This window comes from Mus musculus, chromosome 14, assembly GCF_000001635.26.
Source record: "Mus musculus strain C57BL/6J chromosome 14, GRCm38.p6 C57BL/6J".
Classification (NCBI taxonomy): domain Eukaryota; kingdom Metazoa; phylum Chordata; class Mammalia; order Rodentia; family Muridae; genus Mus; species Mus musculus.
In genome coordinates this window covers 73,137,760-73,156,604 of record NC_000080.6, presented here as the reverse complement: position 1 = coordinate 73,156,604, position 18,845 = coordinate 73,137,760, and the positions used below count along the sequence as shown (strand labels likewise).

The window sequence follows — 18,845 nt, the reverse complement described above, 5'->3', positions numbered from 1 at the left end:
TCATTTGTTTAATTTTATGAAATCTGTTCCCAGAAGGAAGTAGGAGTTTTTCTATTCACATGTTGTGTGTGTGTGTGTGTGTGTGTGTGTGTGTGTGTGTGTGTAGGGGGGAGAGGGAGGGGAGGGGGGAGGGAGGGAGGGGAGGGGGGAGGGAGGGAGGGTGGGGAGAGGGGGAGAGAAGACAGACAGACATATGGCCATGGAGATGAACAGGCCTTAGTTCCTCTGAAGCTGGAGTTATAGACGATTGTGAACCAAGAGTTTGAGAACCAAAAACTCTTGTCCTCGGCAAGAGCAAGAGGCACTCCTCATTGCTGTGCCATCTCTCCAGTCAGTCCTCTACTACATTTTGTAAGTTTCTCAATCTTTATCAGTAGTTTGTAAGTTATTTTTATAAATTCCTACAAGGATTCACCCATAACATTCATGTCAGCATGTGTTTGAATTTCAAAGTCAGGCTGTTCTGTACACTATGCTAGCTTTATATAATTATTATAATTTATTGAATTTTACCTTTTTTATTTTCTCAAGTAGAAAAATAACAAATGACTATATTAAACTGTTTCATGGAGGTGAGCATATAGTTTGTAAACTTACCATAAGGCACAAGATAGCAATCAATAGGCAGGCTGAAATATGTGAAACAATATCTACTAGATACAGGATGTCAAACAATATCTAAAAGATACAGGATGCAAAACAATATCCACTGGATATAGGGTGCAAAACAATATCTACTGGATATAAGATGGGGAATAATAGTCTCTGGATACTGGATAGGAAACAGTATCACTGGATACAAGATGGGGAATAATATCCACTGGATACTGCATGGGAAACAGCATCACTGGATACTGCATGGGAAACAGCATCACTGGATACTGGGTGGGAAACAGTATCACTGGATACTGGGTGGGAAACAGCATCACTGGATACTGGGTGGGAGACAGCATCACTGGATACTGGGTGGGAAACAGTATCACTGGATACTGCATGGGAAACAGCATCACTGGATACTGGGTGGGAAACAGCATCACTGGATACTGGGTGGGAAACAGCATCACTGGATACTGCGTGGGAAACAGTATCACTGGATACTGCGTGGGAAACAGTATCACTGGATACTGAGTGGGAAACAGCATCACTGGATACTGGGTGGGAGACAGCATCACTGGATACTAGGTGGGAAACAGTATCACTGGATACTGCGTGGGAAACAGTATCACTGGATACTGCATGGGAAACAGCATCACTGGATACTGCATGGGAAACAGCATCACTGGATACTGGGTGGGAAACAGTATCACTGGATACTGCATTGACTTAAGCTGGTTGACTGTAATGTTCAGATGTGATGGGAAAGAATAAAAGAGCACAGTGAGTTGGAAGCGTAGCTTCTATGACTATTTTTATTTGATTTTTAATATTTGGGAAAGGAATAAACATTATTTAAGCAAAGCCTTTTACCAGTCATCTGTGAAGAGACACTTAACGTCCTTAAGAAGTCCAAATGCCACCATCCCAGGAAGCCCTGTCTCAGCCTCCTAGGTGACATCAGCCCCATCCACATCCTAGGTCCCTATACTATTATGTATTGGCATGTCAGGCACCACCCTGCCAGTATCTCCTAGGAAGACTTCTGTGATCAGAAGTGTGAACAGTGGTTGTTTCATGCAACAGAGAAGCTCCAAGGCATGCTTTTGTTCTAACCTTGCCACTTTCTCCATAGAAACCAGGCACTTCTTCTTCCATATGGATCAGTCCTGTGCAGTCCCTGAGGAAAAAGTACATGGTAAAATCAGAAGGCCAGGCCACATGAAGGCACACAGAAACTGCTATATTAAGCAGGTTCCTGTATCCTCAGCATTTGGAAGGCTAAGAAATTAGAGACACCGGGGCAACAAAGGAAGTCCTTGTGCCAGACAAACAAAGTTATGTTACTTCTCATTAACAGGGAAAAGAAGTCCCAATATGGTGAGCGGGTGATAGCAAAATTAAGCCTTTAGCATGGAAGGCAACAGCTCTAAGCCCTACAAATGGTTTTTCCTGTTCAGGAGCTCCTAAGGGGACCATCCTCCTGAAATCTGGAGAGGTCACCCTGTAGAAACAGAGGTCCTTCTGTCTACAAGGAAGTGTTCAGGAGTTCCCATCTCACAGATGACTTTTCTATTGATAGAGAAAAAAAAAATTCTACACCTTGGTCAGCTTTTCTGAGACTGGAAAGTTTCAAATCACGGTGAAGAAGAGACTTATCAGCTCTCAGCTCCTGAAGAATGTATGATCTGCTAAGCTGGAAAAAAAAAAAAAGGAGAAATGAATGAAATGAATGAATGAACAGCTGAAGGAATGAATGCAGCTTTGTCACCCTGAACTTTAACAACAACAACAACAATAACAAAAAGTCTGAAACGGAAGCTATCAAGTATGTAGCAAGATCACTGAATACTCTTTGCTTAGTAACTTCCCGCTGTCCCATCAAAGTGACAACAGGAGCTAAGGTGACAGCAGGGCAACCCCAGGGAAGACATGCAGGCTCTCCACTGTGGTTCAACCACAGTATAAATGAAGCAGTATTGCCCTCTGAAAGTCAACTTAATAAAACTGTATCTAGAGCCGGGCATGGTGGCGCACGCCTTTAATCCCAGCACTCGGGAGGCAGCAGCAGGCAGATTTCTGAGTTTGAGGCCAGCCTGGTCTACAGAGTGAGTTCCAGGACAGCCAGGGCTACACAGAGAAACCCTGTCAAAGAAAACAAAAAACAAACGAAGCTGTCTTTAGTAATGGCCACTGTTTTCTAATGTATTAGGCTTGCTCTGATTACTTCAATGCAACGCATCTTGCAAGCATTGCTATCACAGAGTCTTATCTGGTGTTTGCTTCCGTCACTAAAAGTCAAAAAAGATAGATTAAAAATAATCAAACGGGGGTCAAATGTCACCATGCCCCTTATCAGTGTTTTATATGTTCTTGATGAAATTTGTAATTTTTTTCTCAACTGGAAGTGGAGACTAATGCATTCAGAAAATTTGAATTTAAGACAATGACAATGAATTCTTTCTAAGTTTGAAAAGTCAGTGTTAAAGGCCTGCTTATATTTAGAAGCTTACTTAGGAGCTGAAGGTGAAATTCGCGGGCAGACCATTTGCATACCCAAAACTAAAACCAAAGAGAGACCACTTAAAGTTTTTCTCTTGTAAAATTACATGATTTGACTTGGTAAAATATTTTTGCTATAGTTAATCACCATTATATATTATGGCACTTCAGCAGATCTGCTGGAATCCTCATTTTCTTTAAACCCTACTGTAACCATTACCGCTGTGCCTCCTGACTCACCCAATAGGCTTCTCTCTTTGCAAGCTCAAGAATGGCACTCTGCACGTGTTCTGCCTCACACTATGTGACTTATTTCTCTATCAACTGGCAAGCTTGTTCAAGAGAGGAGACCACAACCCTTTGTTACTAGAGCTACCAGGATATATGACACATATACATTATGTTCCAAGTTATGGAAAGGAGGGTCTTTATATTAGAATCTGGCATGCCTACTGAGGCTCCCTCCCACACCTCAGTGCTAGGGATCAGAGCTCGGGTCTCGAACATGCAGAGCAAGCATTGCTACCACTGAGTAACAATCCCAGGCCTAAGCACTTAAGGGTGCTCTTCCCCTCTCTTGCAGCCTCAACCCATCTGGAAATACCTTTTTCATATTTAACGTCAAATTTACTAGAATAAGAAATTTTAAAAAGAGAAAAGAGATTTGGGCTCAGGGGCGTAGCTCAATGAGAGCAGATGAGTGAGGTTCCGGGTTCAATGCCAGCATCACAGAAATAAAAATAAGATGGAAGGGCAGGGAAGGGAATGATTAGGAAGAGTAGAGGAAAAGTTGGGAGGAGGGGAGGAGGGAGAGGTAGAAGGAGCAAACAGAGGTAGCCGCCCTCGCTGCCCCTTAGGACTCCTGCTGCCAGCAGCAAGGGAACCTCCATCCGTGACTAGGAATCCTCAGAGTTTTATGTAAAAAAAAAAAAAAGGATCTTAGCTGTATCCTTCTTTGATCACTGTAAATACAATCAACTCCTTAAGAACGCTGGTAATAATAGTCCATTCTGTTTACTAAACTAGTCAGGTAAAAATGTAACTGTGTGCCTAGCATAAGGAAATAACACATTCAAAGGGGGAAGTATTCATAAGAGCCAATCAGGATTAACTCTAATGCTAACAATTTCATGTTATCCAGAGTTAGTCAAAGTTTAAAAATAACTCAAGACAAATTACTAATATGAAATAATGTAAACACATTTAGTATTGTTTGAAAAAAAGATGGTAGACTTGTTTTCTACCATGTCAAAGTAACAGCTACGACAGAGAAAACTGATTTCCCTAATTTGCACCATTTGGGATGCAGTGTGTGAGTGTGTGTGTGTGTGTGTGTGGGGGGGGGGTTATAGCTGTCTCTGTCACCTGCATGACTCTTCTACTGTGACCAGCAGTCCTGTAAAACATAAGCCTGGTGTGTGGAACGCTGACATTTAGAGTGCGCTTCATTTATTCTCTGCAATATCCAGACCATAATCATAAAAAGAAGGCACAATCATTGTCTTTAGTTTAGGATACTTCGGGAACCTGACTAATAGCACTACCTGGTCAGATCAGAACTTAGAATGAAACCCAGAAGTGCTTCCAAGCTCTTGGACCCTCTCAGCGGGCATGTCCAACCTGCCACCCATCAGTCACAAGCACGGGCCAGGGGCCAACCACGAGTGTGTCCTAACCAAAACTGCAAAATTACCAAAACCATTCTGAGATTTGCTGTGTAACATTTTTGTAACTTAAAGTGTCTTCGAGCGAGAACCTTGTAAATGATGGCATGATCATGTCACAAGGCCACAGCTGGTCTGCCCGCTCCTACTGCTGGGTCAGTCTTCCTGTGTACATCCCAGATACCTTACAGAGAGTGGCTAGGAGCATCCCCTCGACAAGTGTCTGTACCTGGTTGGTGGAATGTTCTGGAGCCCGAAATTTGGTCCGACTAGATTCTTGTAAAGCTGTCTTCCAGAAAAAAGCTAATGTGACTAAAAATATAAACACATAAATTCTATTAGAGAAATTAAAAAAAGAAAATACACAATTTTCCAAAGTTAGCAATCCATTATTTGTTAAGGGAAATGTTTCTTAAATTGTATCATGTCTTGTATTAAAAAATAGCAGTGGAGATACATAAATAGAAAATATTAAAATGATAAAAATGCAACTTCTGGATATACTTTTTATAAGTTTTAAGACAAGGTTTTAACAGTGTGAACAATGAAACAAATGCAAAAATACATATTAACAAAGTTGGGTTTTGGATTTTGAGACAGGGTCTCACTATGTAGCCTTGACTGACCTGAAATTCACCATGTAAATCGAACTCTAGATCCCCTGCTCTGCCCCCGAGTACATAAGCCAGGACATCCAGGCACACAATAAACTCTCATTGTACTCATCAACAAAAAAGAAGCCCCATGAAATATAAAAGCCAAACAATCACATTTTTACATGGACAGGAAGATTTTTGCTTGTTTTTGAGACAGGGTCCTTTCGTATAGCCCAAGCTGGCCAACAACTAACTCATTATATAGCCCAAGTTGCCTTCAAACCTTAGAATCTTCCTGAGTCAACCTCCCCAAAGCTATGTTTATAGGCCTATGCCTCTCACCCAGCAAGAGCTTTCTTAAATAAGACATGGATGCACAGACCACAAAGAATAGTAGATTTGTGGGGAAATGTAAGCTATGACAGGCACAACACGAGAGAAGATGGCTGCAGCATCCAGAACTGACTGCTGCCAAGGGGCTAAAGATGCTCATATTCATCACAGGATTCATCTGTATCCCCTAGACCCTCAGAGACTGACAGGGCACAGCACCTAGGGACAGTGGCATACTTACAGAGGGGTAAAAGGCACACAAATGATTCAGTCAGTCTGCACTCTGACAAACAGCTCCACAGTGTTTGAGTCACTGCAACATCATTTGTTTGTTTATTTATTTATTTATTTATTTATTTAATGCATATATGGACACAATTATTATGGAATGAATTTCACACATTTATCCCCAAAACTCATGTGTTCAGTGTGGTCCCAAGTGCAGCAGTGTTTGGAGGTGGGCTTTGGGAGGCAACTAGGTTGTGAAGGCTCCAACCTTATCAAGAGATTAATTACTGGAATCTTAGTTCCATAGGCTCCTGGAAGGGTAGATACCTCTGTGTGTGTGTGTGACACACACACCCCTATGTATTTAATTTTACATGTATAGGTTTTATGTATATGCTTGTCTTTGAAACATACATTGGCCTAGTGCCCAAAAAGGCCAGGAGACAGTGCTGGATCTTGGGAGACTGGAGTTAGAGATGCTTTGGGCAGCCATGTGGGTGCTGGGACTTGAACCCAGGTCCCTTGGAAGATCAGCCAGTGCTCTTAACCACTGGGCCACCTTGCCAGCCATAGGACATATCTTATCTTTGGTCTTTTCCTCTCTCCGTTTCCAGGCTGCCATGAAATAAGCATTCAGCTCTACCATGGGCTCCAACTAGAATGCGCCAAAAGCAAGAGGCCTGAGACTGTGCTGTAAACCTTTCCTCTGTTTAAAGGGTTTCCTTAGGCATTTTGTCATAGCAACACAATGTTGACTAACACATCATCTTATGAAATAATTCTCACCCCTCCTACATGAGACAGTGAATCTCTTTGTTTATACTACTCTGCTTTTCTGTCCATCACAGTCCTATGTCACTCCATACTATTTCAATGTAAAAGAGAATGTGGTTAACATGACTTCACAGTTTTAAAAAGATGAAGCCTGCAGTAGTAGCAAACCAGAGAAAAAACCCTAAGGAATAATAAAAAACAAAAACAAAAAATGGGGTGAACAGAATCTACCAACAGACTGACAACCCGTGGCACAAACATACCATAATCAACTAATATAGATTCTCTAGGGGCTGGGGAGATGGCTCAGCAGTTAAGAGTGCAGGTTTCTGCTCTTCCAGAGGATCAGAGCTTGGCTCCCAGCTCACAACTGTCTGCACTCCAGCTGCAAGGGATCCCATGGCCTCTTTCCATCTCTACAAGCACCCTCTCACACATGTACAAACCTACACACACATACACACACTTAGAAATAAACCTCTAAAAATAATTTCCTAGATTTAGCAATGTTGAACAAACCACTATATCACAAAATAATACAAACGGTGTAACAGACCACTTGATAAAGTTTAAGGGCACTGAGAAAACAATCCTCAGTTAATGTACTGCGCATGACAACCTAATTCACGGCTAGGCTGTGACGAGAATTCTCACAGAAAATCTTTTGATGAAGGTGATGCCAAAGTTAAAAGATCCCTTGTAATTGTAACAATGGATCTGTATACTACCACTTTTCCAATCAGCAGGATCGGCTCGCTGTGCTAGCACACACCTACGATCCCTGTCCTTAGGAAGGTCAGGAGTTCAAGGCCATCTTCAGCTAGCTACATTGTCAGTTCATGGCCAGTCTGTAAGTGGGATGATGTTAACCAACACTAAAACAAGAGCACCGCCATTGTGACTCTACCTTTACCATGAACACAGGAATTTCATAGAATATTGATAATGATGACTTCTAAACCAAGATTCCCTCTGCCATTTTAAAAACAAATTAATATGATCGAACAATACAACATTCTAAATGCCTGGCAAGGAGAATCTGAGCTAGGAAAAAAAAAAATTGTTGAATATCGGTGATGCTAGGATAACACAAATGCTCTCTATTTCTGCTCTATACTGGCTTCCAGGAGTCCCCCTTTTCTGTAAAGAAAGGCAGTGTTCCTGAAGGACCAGAGCAGACGTGGATATCCATATTGGGACAACTCTTCAGAGTAACAGTGTCACACCTACAGTAAGTTGGTCCCAGCAGTGGGGACCACAGTGGGTGCCCTTACTACTCTACCGCATGGAATTTCACTGCTTTTTCATCCTCCAGCTCCTGCAGGCTATACAACATGGCTCATATATATATATACTCCATAGCAGGTGATATGACAGCTTATTTATATACTCCATAGCAGGCTATATGACTTGGCTTATTTACATAGTCCATAGTACGCTCTGCAAACAGTTTCCTCTACATCTCCTCATTTTGTTTAAAATAATAAAAATAACATTATGGGATGTCACTGTTTGTTCCTTGAGATACAAACCAAGATGAGGAAGGAAGACCTTCTACCAGAGGAAGCTCCTGCCCCTGTGTCCACTTTCCAAGGCTCATAGCTGGAAAGCCAGGAGCCCTGGGTTCACTGCCAAATGAGTATCAACTAGGGTCATCCGTTTTGCTATTTTTTTCCAGCTGTTTTCTTAAACTTGTATAGTTTGATAGCTTGTTTCTAAATTATCCTTGTTTGAGACAGACAACTCCTCATTTGAATATGTTATATTTTGTAGGCTTTTTCGACACTGTTAGTAACAGCAAAGCTGAAGACTGGTAAACAAAAGGAGTATAACATGACCAGCATATCCCCTCCTAATCCTTAAGAGAATAGCGTGAATACTTCGCACCCCTACAAAGCTGTTTCACTGTTAGTGAAATAATCGTTACTAAGGAGTTGTCTGCAGCACAGCGTGGCACATTACTTACAAACAAGGGACACACAGAGGAGTTAAGGTGATGATGGAGCACATGTTCATTTGCCTAAGTCACATGACTAATACTGTCTTACTGTCTGCATTTCCAGGGAGTGGAAACAAAGGTGTAAAAGAACATAACTGTGAAGACAGAAAGAGCCACCTCTCAAGTGCTTCAGACAGCCTGAAGAGCTAAGGGCTGACCAGAGGCTTCTAAACGCTGATAGTTATCTATGAGAAGTAATCTCAGAAGAAAATTTAAAAAGAGGAGGCATTCCTCAGAGAAATCCAAGATTTGCTTTTAAATTCAATTCCATGGGATCAGCTCTAAAGCCAGGCTTTAGGGACATAATGCATTTTCCTTGTGATAGAGAACTCAATGCTACTGGCAAGTTCTCCCATCTGAGATTCTCCTTACTGAGTCAAAGGCAGGCGGTGCAGGAGAGCAGGGTTTACAGTATCAGTATGTAAGGAAGCTGCAGACAAAGTGAATGACCATGGGGGTCCCCACACGTGTTCACAGAGTAATCAAACAGTATCATTTCCTTTTATTAGTGTCATCCCCGAGTTACAGGTAATGTAAGTATATAAAGTGACAAAACACAGCCCCAGTTGGTCAACTGCATTGTTTATAATTCAGCTCCTCTTGAATGAGATGCTGGAAGTCACAAATGAGAACAGTAAGACACCTGACTGCTGCAAGATGTCTGATCAAACTGTGGGCCCTGAGGCTATTTACAGAAAAAAGAGAAAGAGAAAAAAAAATTCTAGTTGTGGTGTGGCTCAGTCTTTAGCATGCATGTTTAATCCCTGTGGCTGGAATGCAGACATGCTCTTAGTACACACCTTTAGTCCCAAACAATGAAGGTAAAGTTAGTTTCTAGAAGAAGCACCCATCTTTGAAAATGACTTCTAAAAAAAAAAAAAAAAGAAAATGACTTCTAATTGAGTGGCAGACAAAGTGAGTCAGAGAAAGATTTGACAGAATGAGTCAGAGACAGAATACACCCAACTCACGAGAGGAAAGAGAGAGAACCTAAGAGGGAACAGCAGAAAGGGAGGGGGAGGGGGAGGGGGAGGGAGAGAGAAGAGGAGGCAGCTCTACCGGGAGAGTTACAGTTTGCAGAGAGAACAAGCAATAGGCGAAGAGAGAACAAGACAGAATGAGAAGAGACAGAAGATCAGAACATATTGCCAAGCATATGAGGCCAAGCACAACAATTCAGTCAGTGGCCCAGAGAGAAGTCAGATTGAAACAGTCAGCTTTCAGGGGTGTTTGAGCCAGAACACCTGAGTTGAATCAGCCAGCCTGCAATCAGAAAGAACTAGGAAGGGTGAGTTTATTCAACATTCAGTTTCAAAGGCTGAAAACAGTCTAGGCCTCAATAAAATTGTATGGAGCTAGAAGCTTCAGTGTTAGACCTAGCTTACCAGACAGAGGCATAAGCCTCCAAGATGACAATTACATCTAGCGAATAAAAATAATGTTAACAGTCAGCTGCTAGGTGCACCAGGGTGGATAGCCAGGTGGACAGAACTATGCAGGAGCAATGGGAAAGCCAGCGCACTGTCAAGGGAAGTGCCACCCAGTGCGTAGGAAAGGAGTGCACTGATGGTGGCACATAACTGCTGTTGTCATTGTCTGTTTGGTTTCCAAATTTCTCAGTGAGGCACAGGGTAAACCAGCCTCCAGCAATGCTGAGGTAGTCTTTGGTTTACTGAGCTCAACACTGATGACAAAACGTCACCGTCAAGTGGGAAAATATATTTTATGTTGCTCCATAAGTGACATGAGCTGACACAGAGAGCCATCTGTAAGTCCATTTGAGAGGTAATTTCTTATACATGCAATGCTTAAATAGGTATTAATAGATGAGGTAACTATTATCCTATTAAAGACTTGGCTCAACAACATGATTCCTGAATACAGTGGATCCTCGACCTCCACTTGCTTCCTCTTGGGAATCCTTTTTTATACACTTGGCACAGTATAGAAAACACTCAAGTTTAGCTATCATTCATCAGCACTTGTTAGCTCAAAAGTGTACTGGGGGTGGGAAGAACAATGTACATTAGCTCAGGTTAGATGAGTAGAGCTGAAGACATTAAAAACACACACTCGAGTGTCAGCCTGATGTTTAATGATCTACTGTACTTTCAATCTCCTTCAGATCATGTTTCAGATTGAAGTCACCACCTGAAAGAGACACATGCTTCTTCCAGATAAGGGAAGCGAGAAGAGTCACCTGAAGCATCCCATGACAGACATTATGAATATTCTTTACAGATGGGGGGCTGATCTGCGTAAGGGGGCATTCCCACTTATTTTCAGCCTTGGACGGAGACTTTAATGCCCCTCTGCCACACTCATGATTCTTTTCCCAGCATCCTTTCCCCAACAATTTTGATTTGTTATAATAAATCAAATCAGATAAACTTTGAAAACAGCAATATCTACTAGGCATTTTAACTTCTCTTCAGCTTTGTTAAAGCTGAAATTAAATATGATAATCTCCAATGGACAAAGGGAAATAAGAGCATTCCCTGCAGGTATACCGTAAGAATAATAGTTTTTTTCGTGCCTGAGCATGGAGTGTCTGATCTACTTCATTTAAATGAAAGACCTCAAGGGAACCACACACTTCATGTCCTAAAATAGTCCCTCTTCATCCATGTCCCCTCTAAGTCCTTTACAGCCAATGGCCGCTTACATTTGTCTGGCTCATATAAAACCACCTCTAGGGATCGCTGAAATCATGGCATCACACTAGTCATCTCCATGACTTCATGTCGGGGGACATTAAGGTACAGTAAGCCAGAGTAGAGTGAGACTGCTGCAGGACCCAAACCCCAGCAAGTCTATACTCTGTCAATGTTCAAGTCACTTACAAAAGAAGCAATGTGCCATGCAGCCAGGCACACCCCCTCCTGTGTACTTCCAGCCAGCCCTAGGACTAACACTAGTGTGGGTGGTTGCTATCCTTCCAGGCTTGGTGCCTGTGACCTCAATACTGGAGAAGCTGAAGCTGCTCTTCAATCCCAGGCCAACCTGGGCTACCCTGACACATTGTTCAGGCCAGTCGGAGCCAGTGAAGTACACGTCTTAAAAGAAAAAACTAAATTTAAAACGCTGATGTATTTTATTGTTAATAATAATCCCCCTCCCCCAAATTCTATATGTCCAGTCAAGGGTCTTTCTTAATATTTCCAATTCAAGATTTGTTGAATCCACGGTTGCAGAATATAAGGATACGGAAAGTTGGCTACGTAGTTTTTCTGAGCACACCTGCAGAGGTTATTTGCTTAGTTTTTCCTATATGAAAGATTCTGACTTCTTCATTTTCTGTGGTGAATGGAAAGTCCTTTTAGGAGGGAATACTTCGATGCTCCATCCTGAGTCCTACAGCACTGCCACTGTGACAGGTGTCACTGCTCTTCCCAGTGTATAGGTAAGAGTTGAAAGTATCGGGATTTTTCGGTTTAACTCATAACCACGTGACTAGAGAGCACAGAAGTTATGGCATTGCTAGTCTCCATAGTAGCCCTGGAAACTGACTTACCTGCATGCCATTGTCCAATACGGTGACAGATTTTACTAGGAAGGTGCGAATACAGAGCGGACTCAATGACCGTTAAACAGTGACCATCACATGAATGCACTAAAGAACCAAGTTCCACAGGACTGTGAACTCGGTCTCTTTTACTCGGCTTTAATCGCCAAAACCGTTCTATCAGGATGGAAGATAATTCTAAAGAGAAACATGTTCGCCTCTCCGTTCAGGTATCAGGCTTTGGACTCCAAGGAATTGTGACTGAAGCCGAGACGAGACAGGATGGGTCAGTGACAGGCCGGACCAAACCTGGACCAGGCCAACTCTGCACATACACCCCTTGCTCACGATTTAAACCTAAACTTCAAGTTAGGGCCTCTAAGGGGTCCTGGGTCACTGAACCTCTCTTTGTTCCCTTTCCCAACGTGGCCACATTTATTAAATCTCTCTGATTGTCACAACAAACTCGTCAAGTGGCCCAATGTGGCCAAGCTTAGTCCGTGCAGCCAGGGCAATCTCAGGGTGTGCAAGGGAGCAGCACCTCGGTGTCCTCTGCTACAGTCCGAGTTAAATCTTTACCTTGTAAAGAAAGGCAAAAAGGCGGCTGGAAGCCTAGCTTCAACTCAGGCGGAAGTTCCATCGCCGCCAAGAAGGGGCATCGGGAAAAGTTTTTCACCTCTAAACTCCTCCACTTCCGGCCTCAGCAACGCCCAAAGGACTGAAAACCCTTAGGACAGCCAGGCCTTCCCAGCCATCCCTCCACTTCGGGGACCAAAGGCCTAAAGCGTGTGCCGCCATGGGGTCGGCGAGGCGGCTGCGGGCGGGAAAGAGCGGAAAGTCCTGGAAACGTCACCGCTAGCTCGCGCCGCGTGCACGGGAGGGTTGGAGACACCAGGGGCAGGGGTTCCCCCAACTGGAAGCGGGAACCCCACAGCCGTGGCCTCGGGGCGACGCACAAAACGGACCCCGGGCTGGGCCTGCGCGCATGCGCACCGCTACGCGGTCCCAGGGCCCGGGAAGGGACGTGAACCCAGAGCTACCCCAGCGACCTGGTCCACGGGCTCGCGCGTGCGCGCCGGGCCCCGGCCCGGGTGGGTTGGCGCTGCGCCCTGCCCCCGCAGCGGCTGCGCACCGGGCCGGGCGCAGGGTGAGGCCTCCGCCTGGCCTTCGCCCCCGGGACTCGCCCGCCCACCCGCGCCTGCCGCCCACACGCAGGCTTACCTCCGCGCCGCGCGTCCTTTCCGCTCCCCGGCAGCGGGGACTGCTCGCCCGGGGCCAAGAACAGCAGACACTTGGCGCCTCCCCCTGAAGCGGCCCGGCCTGGCGGGCTGAGCTCGAGTTCAGCCGTGCGGGGAGGAGGGGGCCGCGGGAGCGAGAAGAGAAACCAGAGGAGGAGGAGAGAGTTCAAGGGAGCGAGGGAAGGGGAAGGGGACAAAGAGAAGGGAGGGGGCTGCGCGCTGCGCCCCGCCTCCCTCCTCGGCCGGGATCGGCGACCCTGGCCTCTCTGGGGACCCTGTGCTGGACCCCGCTTTCTAGCTTAGTGCCCCGATTTCGGGGAAGCTGTGTCTCTCTGGTTTTAGGTCTTACATTCAAAGGCGCTGGTTTTCCTGCTTGCTGCGAAATAAGAGGCTAATTGCATTCTGTGCGCGCTAGTCCAGTCTTAGCAACTCCATCCAGGAGGCCCACCTCATTGTCTCTTGTTTGAGGGCCCAGAGAGCTGTCCGACTTTAAAATGAAGGAAATCCTGTCACCTGGGACGATCTGGAATGAACCTGGAGGATGTTAAGCAAAGTAGACATACAGCACAAATACTTACGGATCTCATTAAGGAGCACTGAAAAAGTCAAGTCGCACCAACAGAAAGTAGAGAGGTGGTTACTGGGACTAGGGAGAAGGGAGCCTGTGGGGCTAGTGATCAAATTTCAGTTAGGAGGAGCAAGCTCAGAAAGAAGGCTGCTATGCTACATAGTGGCTACAGTTATGAGCAGTGTGCACTAGAAAGTCCTAAGAGAAGAGATAATGTTATGGCTTTGAAACAGGGGCTCTGTATTAGCCCAAGTTAGCCTCAAACATCGTAGCCTCCATCCCTCCTCCTCTTGCTTGATCTTTGCCCTCACATTATATACATACATTAAAACATTGTGCTATATATAATAAATATATACACATATATATGTATGTGTTTATATATATATATATATACACACACATCAGTTTAGGGGAAGACAATGGAGATTTGGGTAATTTGCCTTGGGCCATATGATTAGAGATGACTCAAATCCATCTCTTCATTCCACAGGGCTTCTTTTACCTCTTGACCATGTGGTTTCTTTCCAAATGACTTTAAAAAGTGGGTCAGATAATGAAGGCCTTAGCAGTGTAACTGCAAGCTGGGTCACAGGATCCACAAAGGGCTTTTTGGAAGAGGCGGGCTTGATCCCCTCTTTGTCTTGAGCAAGTTCACGGTTCCTGAGGCTGAAAGTTCAGCTTAGGCTAAACAACAGTCTGTGAACTTATTATAACAATGGGCTGGGCTTAAAGAGAAAAGAAAATGAAGTTAGGACTAGATGTGGAAGGCCAGAAAAAAGTGTGAGGTTGGTGTGTCACGTAATAATTTATGGGCCCAAAATCTTTGCCTTTAAAATAGAGCATTTTACTGTTTAATATCTCACAAAGCATGTTGATAAAACCTGACAAAGATGACATATTGTTTTAATCCTAAATAAAATGTCATCAAATAGGATCCAACAACAAATACCATGATCAATGCAGGGATTGTTTCAGTGGTATAAATATGTTACAATGTAAGAAAGTTAGTCTTATAAGTAAGTCAAAGAAGTAGGCATGTTTTGGTTAGCCATTTAAAGTGATAGAGAATTCAACAGTCCTTTTGTTCAAAGTAAGTGGCTATATTCACTCAATAATAAACCTCTTAAGAGTATATCTAAGCCCGGGGTGGTGGCACACGCACGCCTTTAATCTCAGCACTCGGGAGGCAGAGGCAGGTGGATTTCTGAGTTCGAGGCCAGCCTGGTCTACAAAGTGAGCTCCAGGACAGCCAGGGCTACACAGAGAAACCCTGTCTCAAAAATCCAAAACGAAGAAACAAACAAAACGAACAAACAAGAGTATATCTAAGAAGTACAGGGATACAGTTGCTGCATCCCCATGGTACCCTGGATGGCATATGATGACGATGGACCAAGAGACCTGAAATTGAAGCAGTTGCTTTAGGTGACGCAATTATACACACAAAAAGTATTTTGAGACCAAATGGCTAAAACTGACATTGAACTCTTCGTACCAACCAATCCCTCAGATACGGTTGTAGGCATGCACCATCATAGATAACCCCGTTTCATTTTTTGATGAGTTCAATTCAGAGGCGTTTATGGATGTCTGTCCTAGAAGGCAGAGTTGTCACGGAGCTAGGGTAGCATACTGTCTGCTCATAGGGTACCTGTCTAGTGATAGGCTTGGGGAGTGACCCTTTTCACTGCTCTATGTAAAGCTGGAGGAAAGAGAAAACATTTGAACCCCTCCCCCAAAAGGGCAGGCGACGCTTTAGTTTCTTCAGCTCTTTCTTCCTTGTGCCTGAAACAGCAGGGTTCTGAACAAAATGCTCTTTGACTAATGATTGTACAAATTTCTGGCCAGTGGTGTGCTCCAAAGTAGCCTTTCCCAGTATTTTAAGAACAAGGACGGAGATTGTGGGTGGGGTGCTAGGACGAGCAGAGCAGATTTCAACAGGCAGGTTGGGCTCTGAGTATTGTAGATGTTTATAGTACAATGTTGTGGTCTAATTTGCACCAGCTTAACATCAGCCTGTATCAAGCCTGAAACAGTGATCTCGTTCGCATGCTTTGCTTAGTATGTATATCTAGAGACTTCAGACAAGAAGACCAGCAGGATTGGGACCCCAGATCTCTGGGCAAACACCACCTGAACTTTTCTCACTTTGGGCCTGACCTAACCATACTTTGAAACATTTAGGAAATGAACTGAAATTAAAATCAAAGGCGTTTGTGGATGTCATCAGGAATGGACTGATATCCAGTTACAAAGTCAACATAAAATCAGCGAGGAGAACTAAAACTCCCCAGGGGCAAGGCAAAGTGAAGACCCTTGTCCTTAGGAAAGAGTCTATTCTAAAATGAATCCACAAACCCAATGGAATACGAGCTGAAAGCCTGGGGTTACCTACATGTTTTAAAAATATAACAAAGCTTAGCTTGTTAGAGGAAGTCATTTCCGGTAAACAGTCTGCCCTTTGCCTCAACAGTCTCACGGTCAGGACTTTCCTGGCATGGAAACACATCAAAGGATCATCACTACAGCGTTGTTTATAACTGGAGAACATGGCATCTGTCCATTCACGCTGCCATCACCAAAACTTCAGTGTCACATTTTTGGGAGTCAAGAAGGCCAGGATGACACCATCAGAAGACCTGGTGTCTGCTAAAGGCTTGCTCTCTGCTCTAGACCACACTTGTCCCCTTACTGTGGAAAGGCTAACCCTGTCCTGCTGTAACTACAGGGTGAGGGAGCTCCCTGGAGTCTCATCCCTTCCCTGTGACCTAAGCACATCTGACAGGCCCACTCTGTAATTGGCTACCAGGTTCTAACACATGAAAAAGAAAAGACACCACCATTCATATAACACACTCGAGAAATAACCTATATATTTATCTGATAAATATATAGAATATTTGAGTAAATTAAAGCATAGCAGATCAAAAGCCACACTTTTTCTTATCAATTTTAGGAAAAAGTAAAAAAAATAAAATGTTAAAATAGAATAATTAACCAGGAAAATAAAATTGAGATTCATTTAACAGTCAGTACTGTGTGACCCACCTTGTCTTATAAGTATTTTCTTCTCCCTACCATCATGTTATAGTGAAACATCTTATTCATCTACCAATATTTCAGTGAATAGCTCTAAAAGATAAAGAATCTTAAAAGTTCTAATCAAAATATTATTTTGACATTGATAGTTGTTGATGCTCAGTGCCTACATCCATCACACCCACCAAAACTAACGTTGGTTCCTTGGCCATCCAACACTCTGTCCTGGTTTAAGTCCTCAGTATTTAAAAAGTACCACGATTCCTTAGCAGGTTGACTTGGGCCTGGAAGGAACTCAGACACAGTGATTGTATTATAATCCTCACATCTCCCCCTTTAATCTATAAATTCCATCTCCTGCCTCTTCTGTTCCATGCAACTTATTAATTGAAGAAATCAAGTTACTTGCCCCTCTGTTTTCTCCCAAGTTTAATTTCCCTGAATACACCTCACATACTCACCACACGGAGTCTTGACTGTTTAGTGGTTGGTTGGTTGGTTGGTTGGTTGGTTGGTTGGTTGGTTGGTTGGTTTTGGCAAGCTCGTTTCTGCAGCTGCAGTGACTCCTTCCACTGTGTCATGTAAGTAAGTAGGGTTGTTTCTTTCTCTGACATTGATAGTTGTTGATGCTCAGTGCCTACATCCATGCACTCAGTAAATGTTGGGAATCTCTCCTTCAGAGATCCCCGATTTCTACTCACATGGTAATTCAGCTGATCATAGAGAAGAATTCATAGCTTCTGAGTTGATCACACCGGGACATTCTTGACAGTGTCTAAGGCTGGCATGTGACTGGTGCAAGCCATAGACCAGGAAGTAAACAGGAGGCTTCTGGAGACAGGCTCATCACCCAGTCACCAAGTTTCCTCTGTCGCAAGAGGACTTGTGTGGGAACCTACCATGGAAGGATGGAACAGCCTGGTGACGCACGTAATACAAGTACCTAGGTTTCTTGACAGGTATAATACAGACCATTAGAACCACACACATGCAGTCAAACACAAGTGCACGTTTACACTCAAACCTGCTTGGAAATACAGTGACTTTAACATCGAGCAGTTCTCTCAATGATGAGATGTTGGCTAATTTCTACTTTCCCATAAGTTTTCTATAAAGTTGTAAAAGTATGATTCCAAGTAATTCCTATTTATTTTATGTTACTTATAATGTTTCCCCCAATACATAGCTTCATCGTAAAAGTCCCTTTTTGCCAGGCATAGTGGTACATGCCTTTTATGCCAGCAGTCATAGGTCAGAAAGCAATGGGTTTCTATGAGTTCAAGGCCAGTTTGGTCTTCATAGTAAGACCCAGATCAAAAATAAAGACTTTGTAAAAAATGAGTCCTTGTTTTCTGGTAACCATGATTTTCTTGTAGCATGATCATCAGGCAGAGAATGTTTTACTTCCAGAGTCTAGCCAAAGAGTCAACTCCAGGATCAGAGAGAGACCCACCTCAAGTAATAATAAGTAGAGAGTAGTAGAGAAAGGTCCCCGGGGCTTACTGTTGCCTTCATACATGCATCAGGGGGCACACGCATCTGAATGAATACATTTACACATTCCCATGCATACTCGGTCCCCCACACACAAATGCAAAGCTTCCAGAACAAAACCTTTCTTTCTATAGAATGACTCTGTGTGACAGATCTTGCCAGCCCATCACACAGTGACAAAGGCCACCGAGCCAGCATTGCATGTCCCACATCCTAATAGCATTAGAACAGCTTCTGTGGAAAATGTAGGTGGTTACTTTGCTCTCCTGGACTTGGTACTGAAGTTGTAAACACCAGAAGGACATGGA

General features: G+C 43.7%; 1 protein-coding gene across 17 annotated transcripts in view; it reads right to left on the bottom strand.

The window, feature by feature from the left end:
• Positions 1-17,860, bottom strand: part of Rcbtb2 (regulator of chromosome condensation (RCC1) and BTB (POZ) domain containing protein 2) — a 45,311-nt gene extending 27,451 nt beyond the window's left edge. For 3 of the 17 annotated variants that reach the window (XM_006518382.4, XM_011244892.3, XM_030247593.1), the window contains exons 1-4: positions 13,417-13,893; positions 4,990-5,072; positions 2,197-2,290; positions 1,711-1,774 (exon numbers count right to left, since the gene is read on the bottom strand). In XM_006518382.4, coding sequence (XP_006518445.1) covers positions 1,711-1,752 — 42 coding nt within the window. In that variant the 5' untranslated portion in view covers positions 1,753-1,774; positions 2,197-2,290; positions 4,990-5,072; positions 13,417-13,893. Of the gene's footprint in view, positions 1-1,710; positions 1,775-2,196; positions 2,291-4,989; positions 5,073-12,204; positions 13,364-13,416; positions 13,906-14,011; positions 14,143-17,504 lie in introns of those variants that run through there. The other 14 variants (XM_006518386.3, XM_006518388.3, NR_033185.2 and 11 more) reach the window with 13 other exon arrangements.
• Between the last annotated feature and the right edge of the window lie 985 nt (positions 17,861-18,845).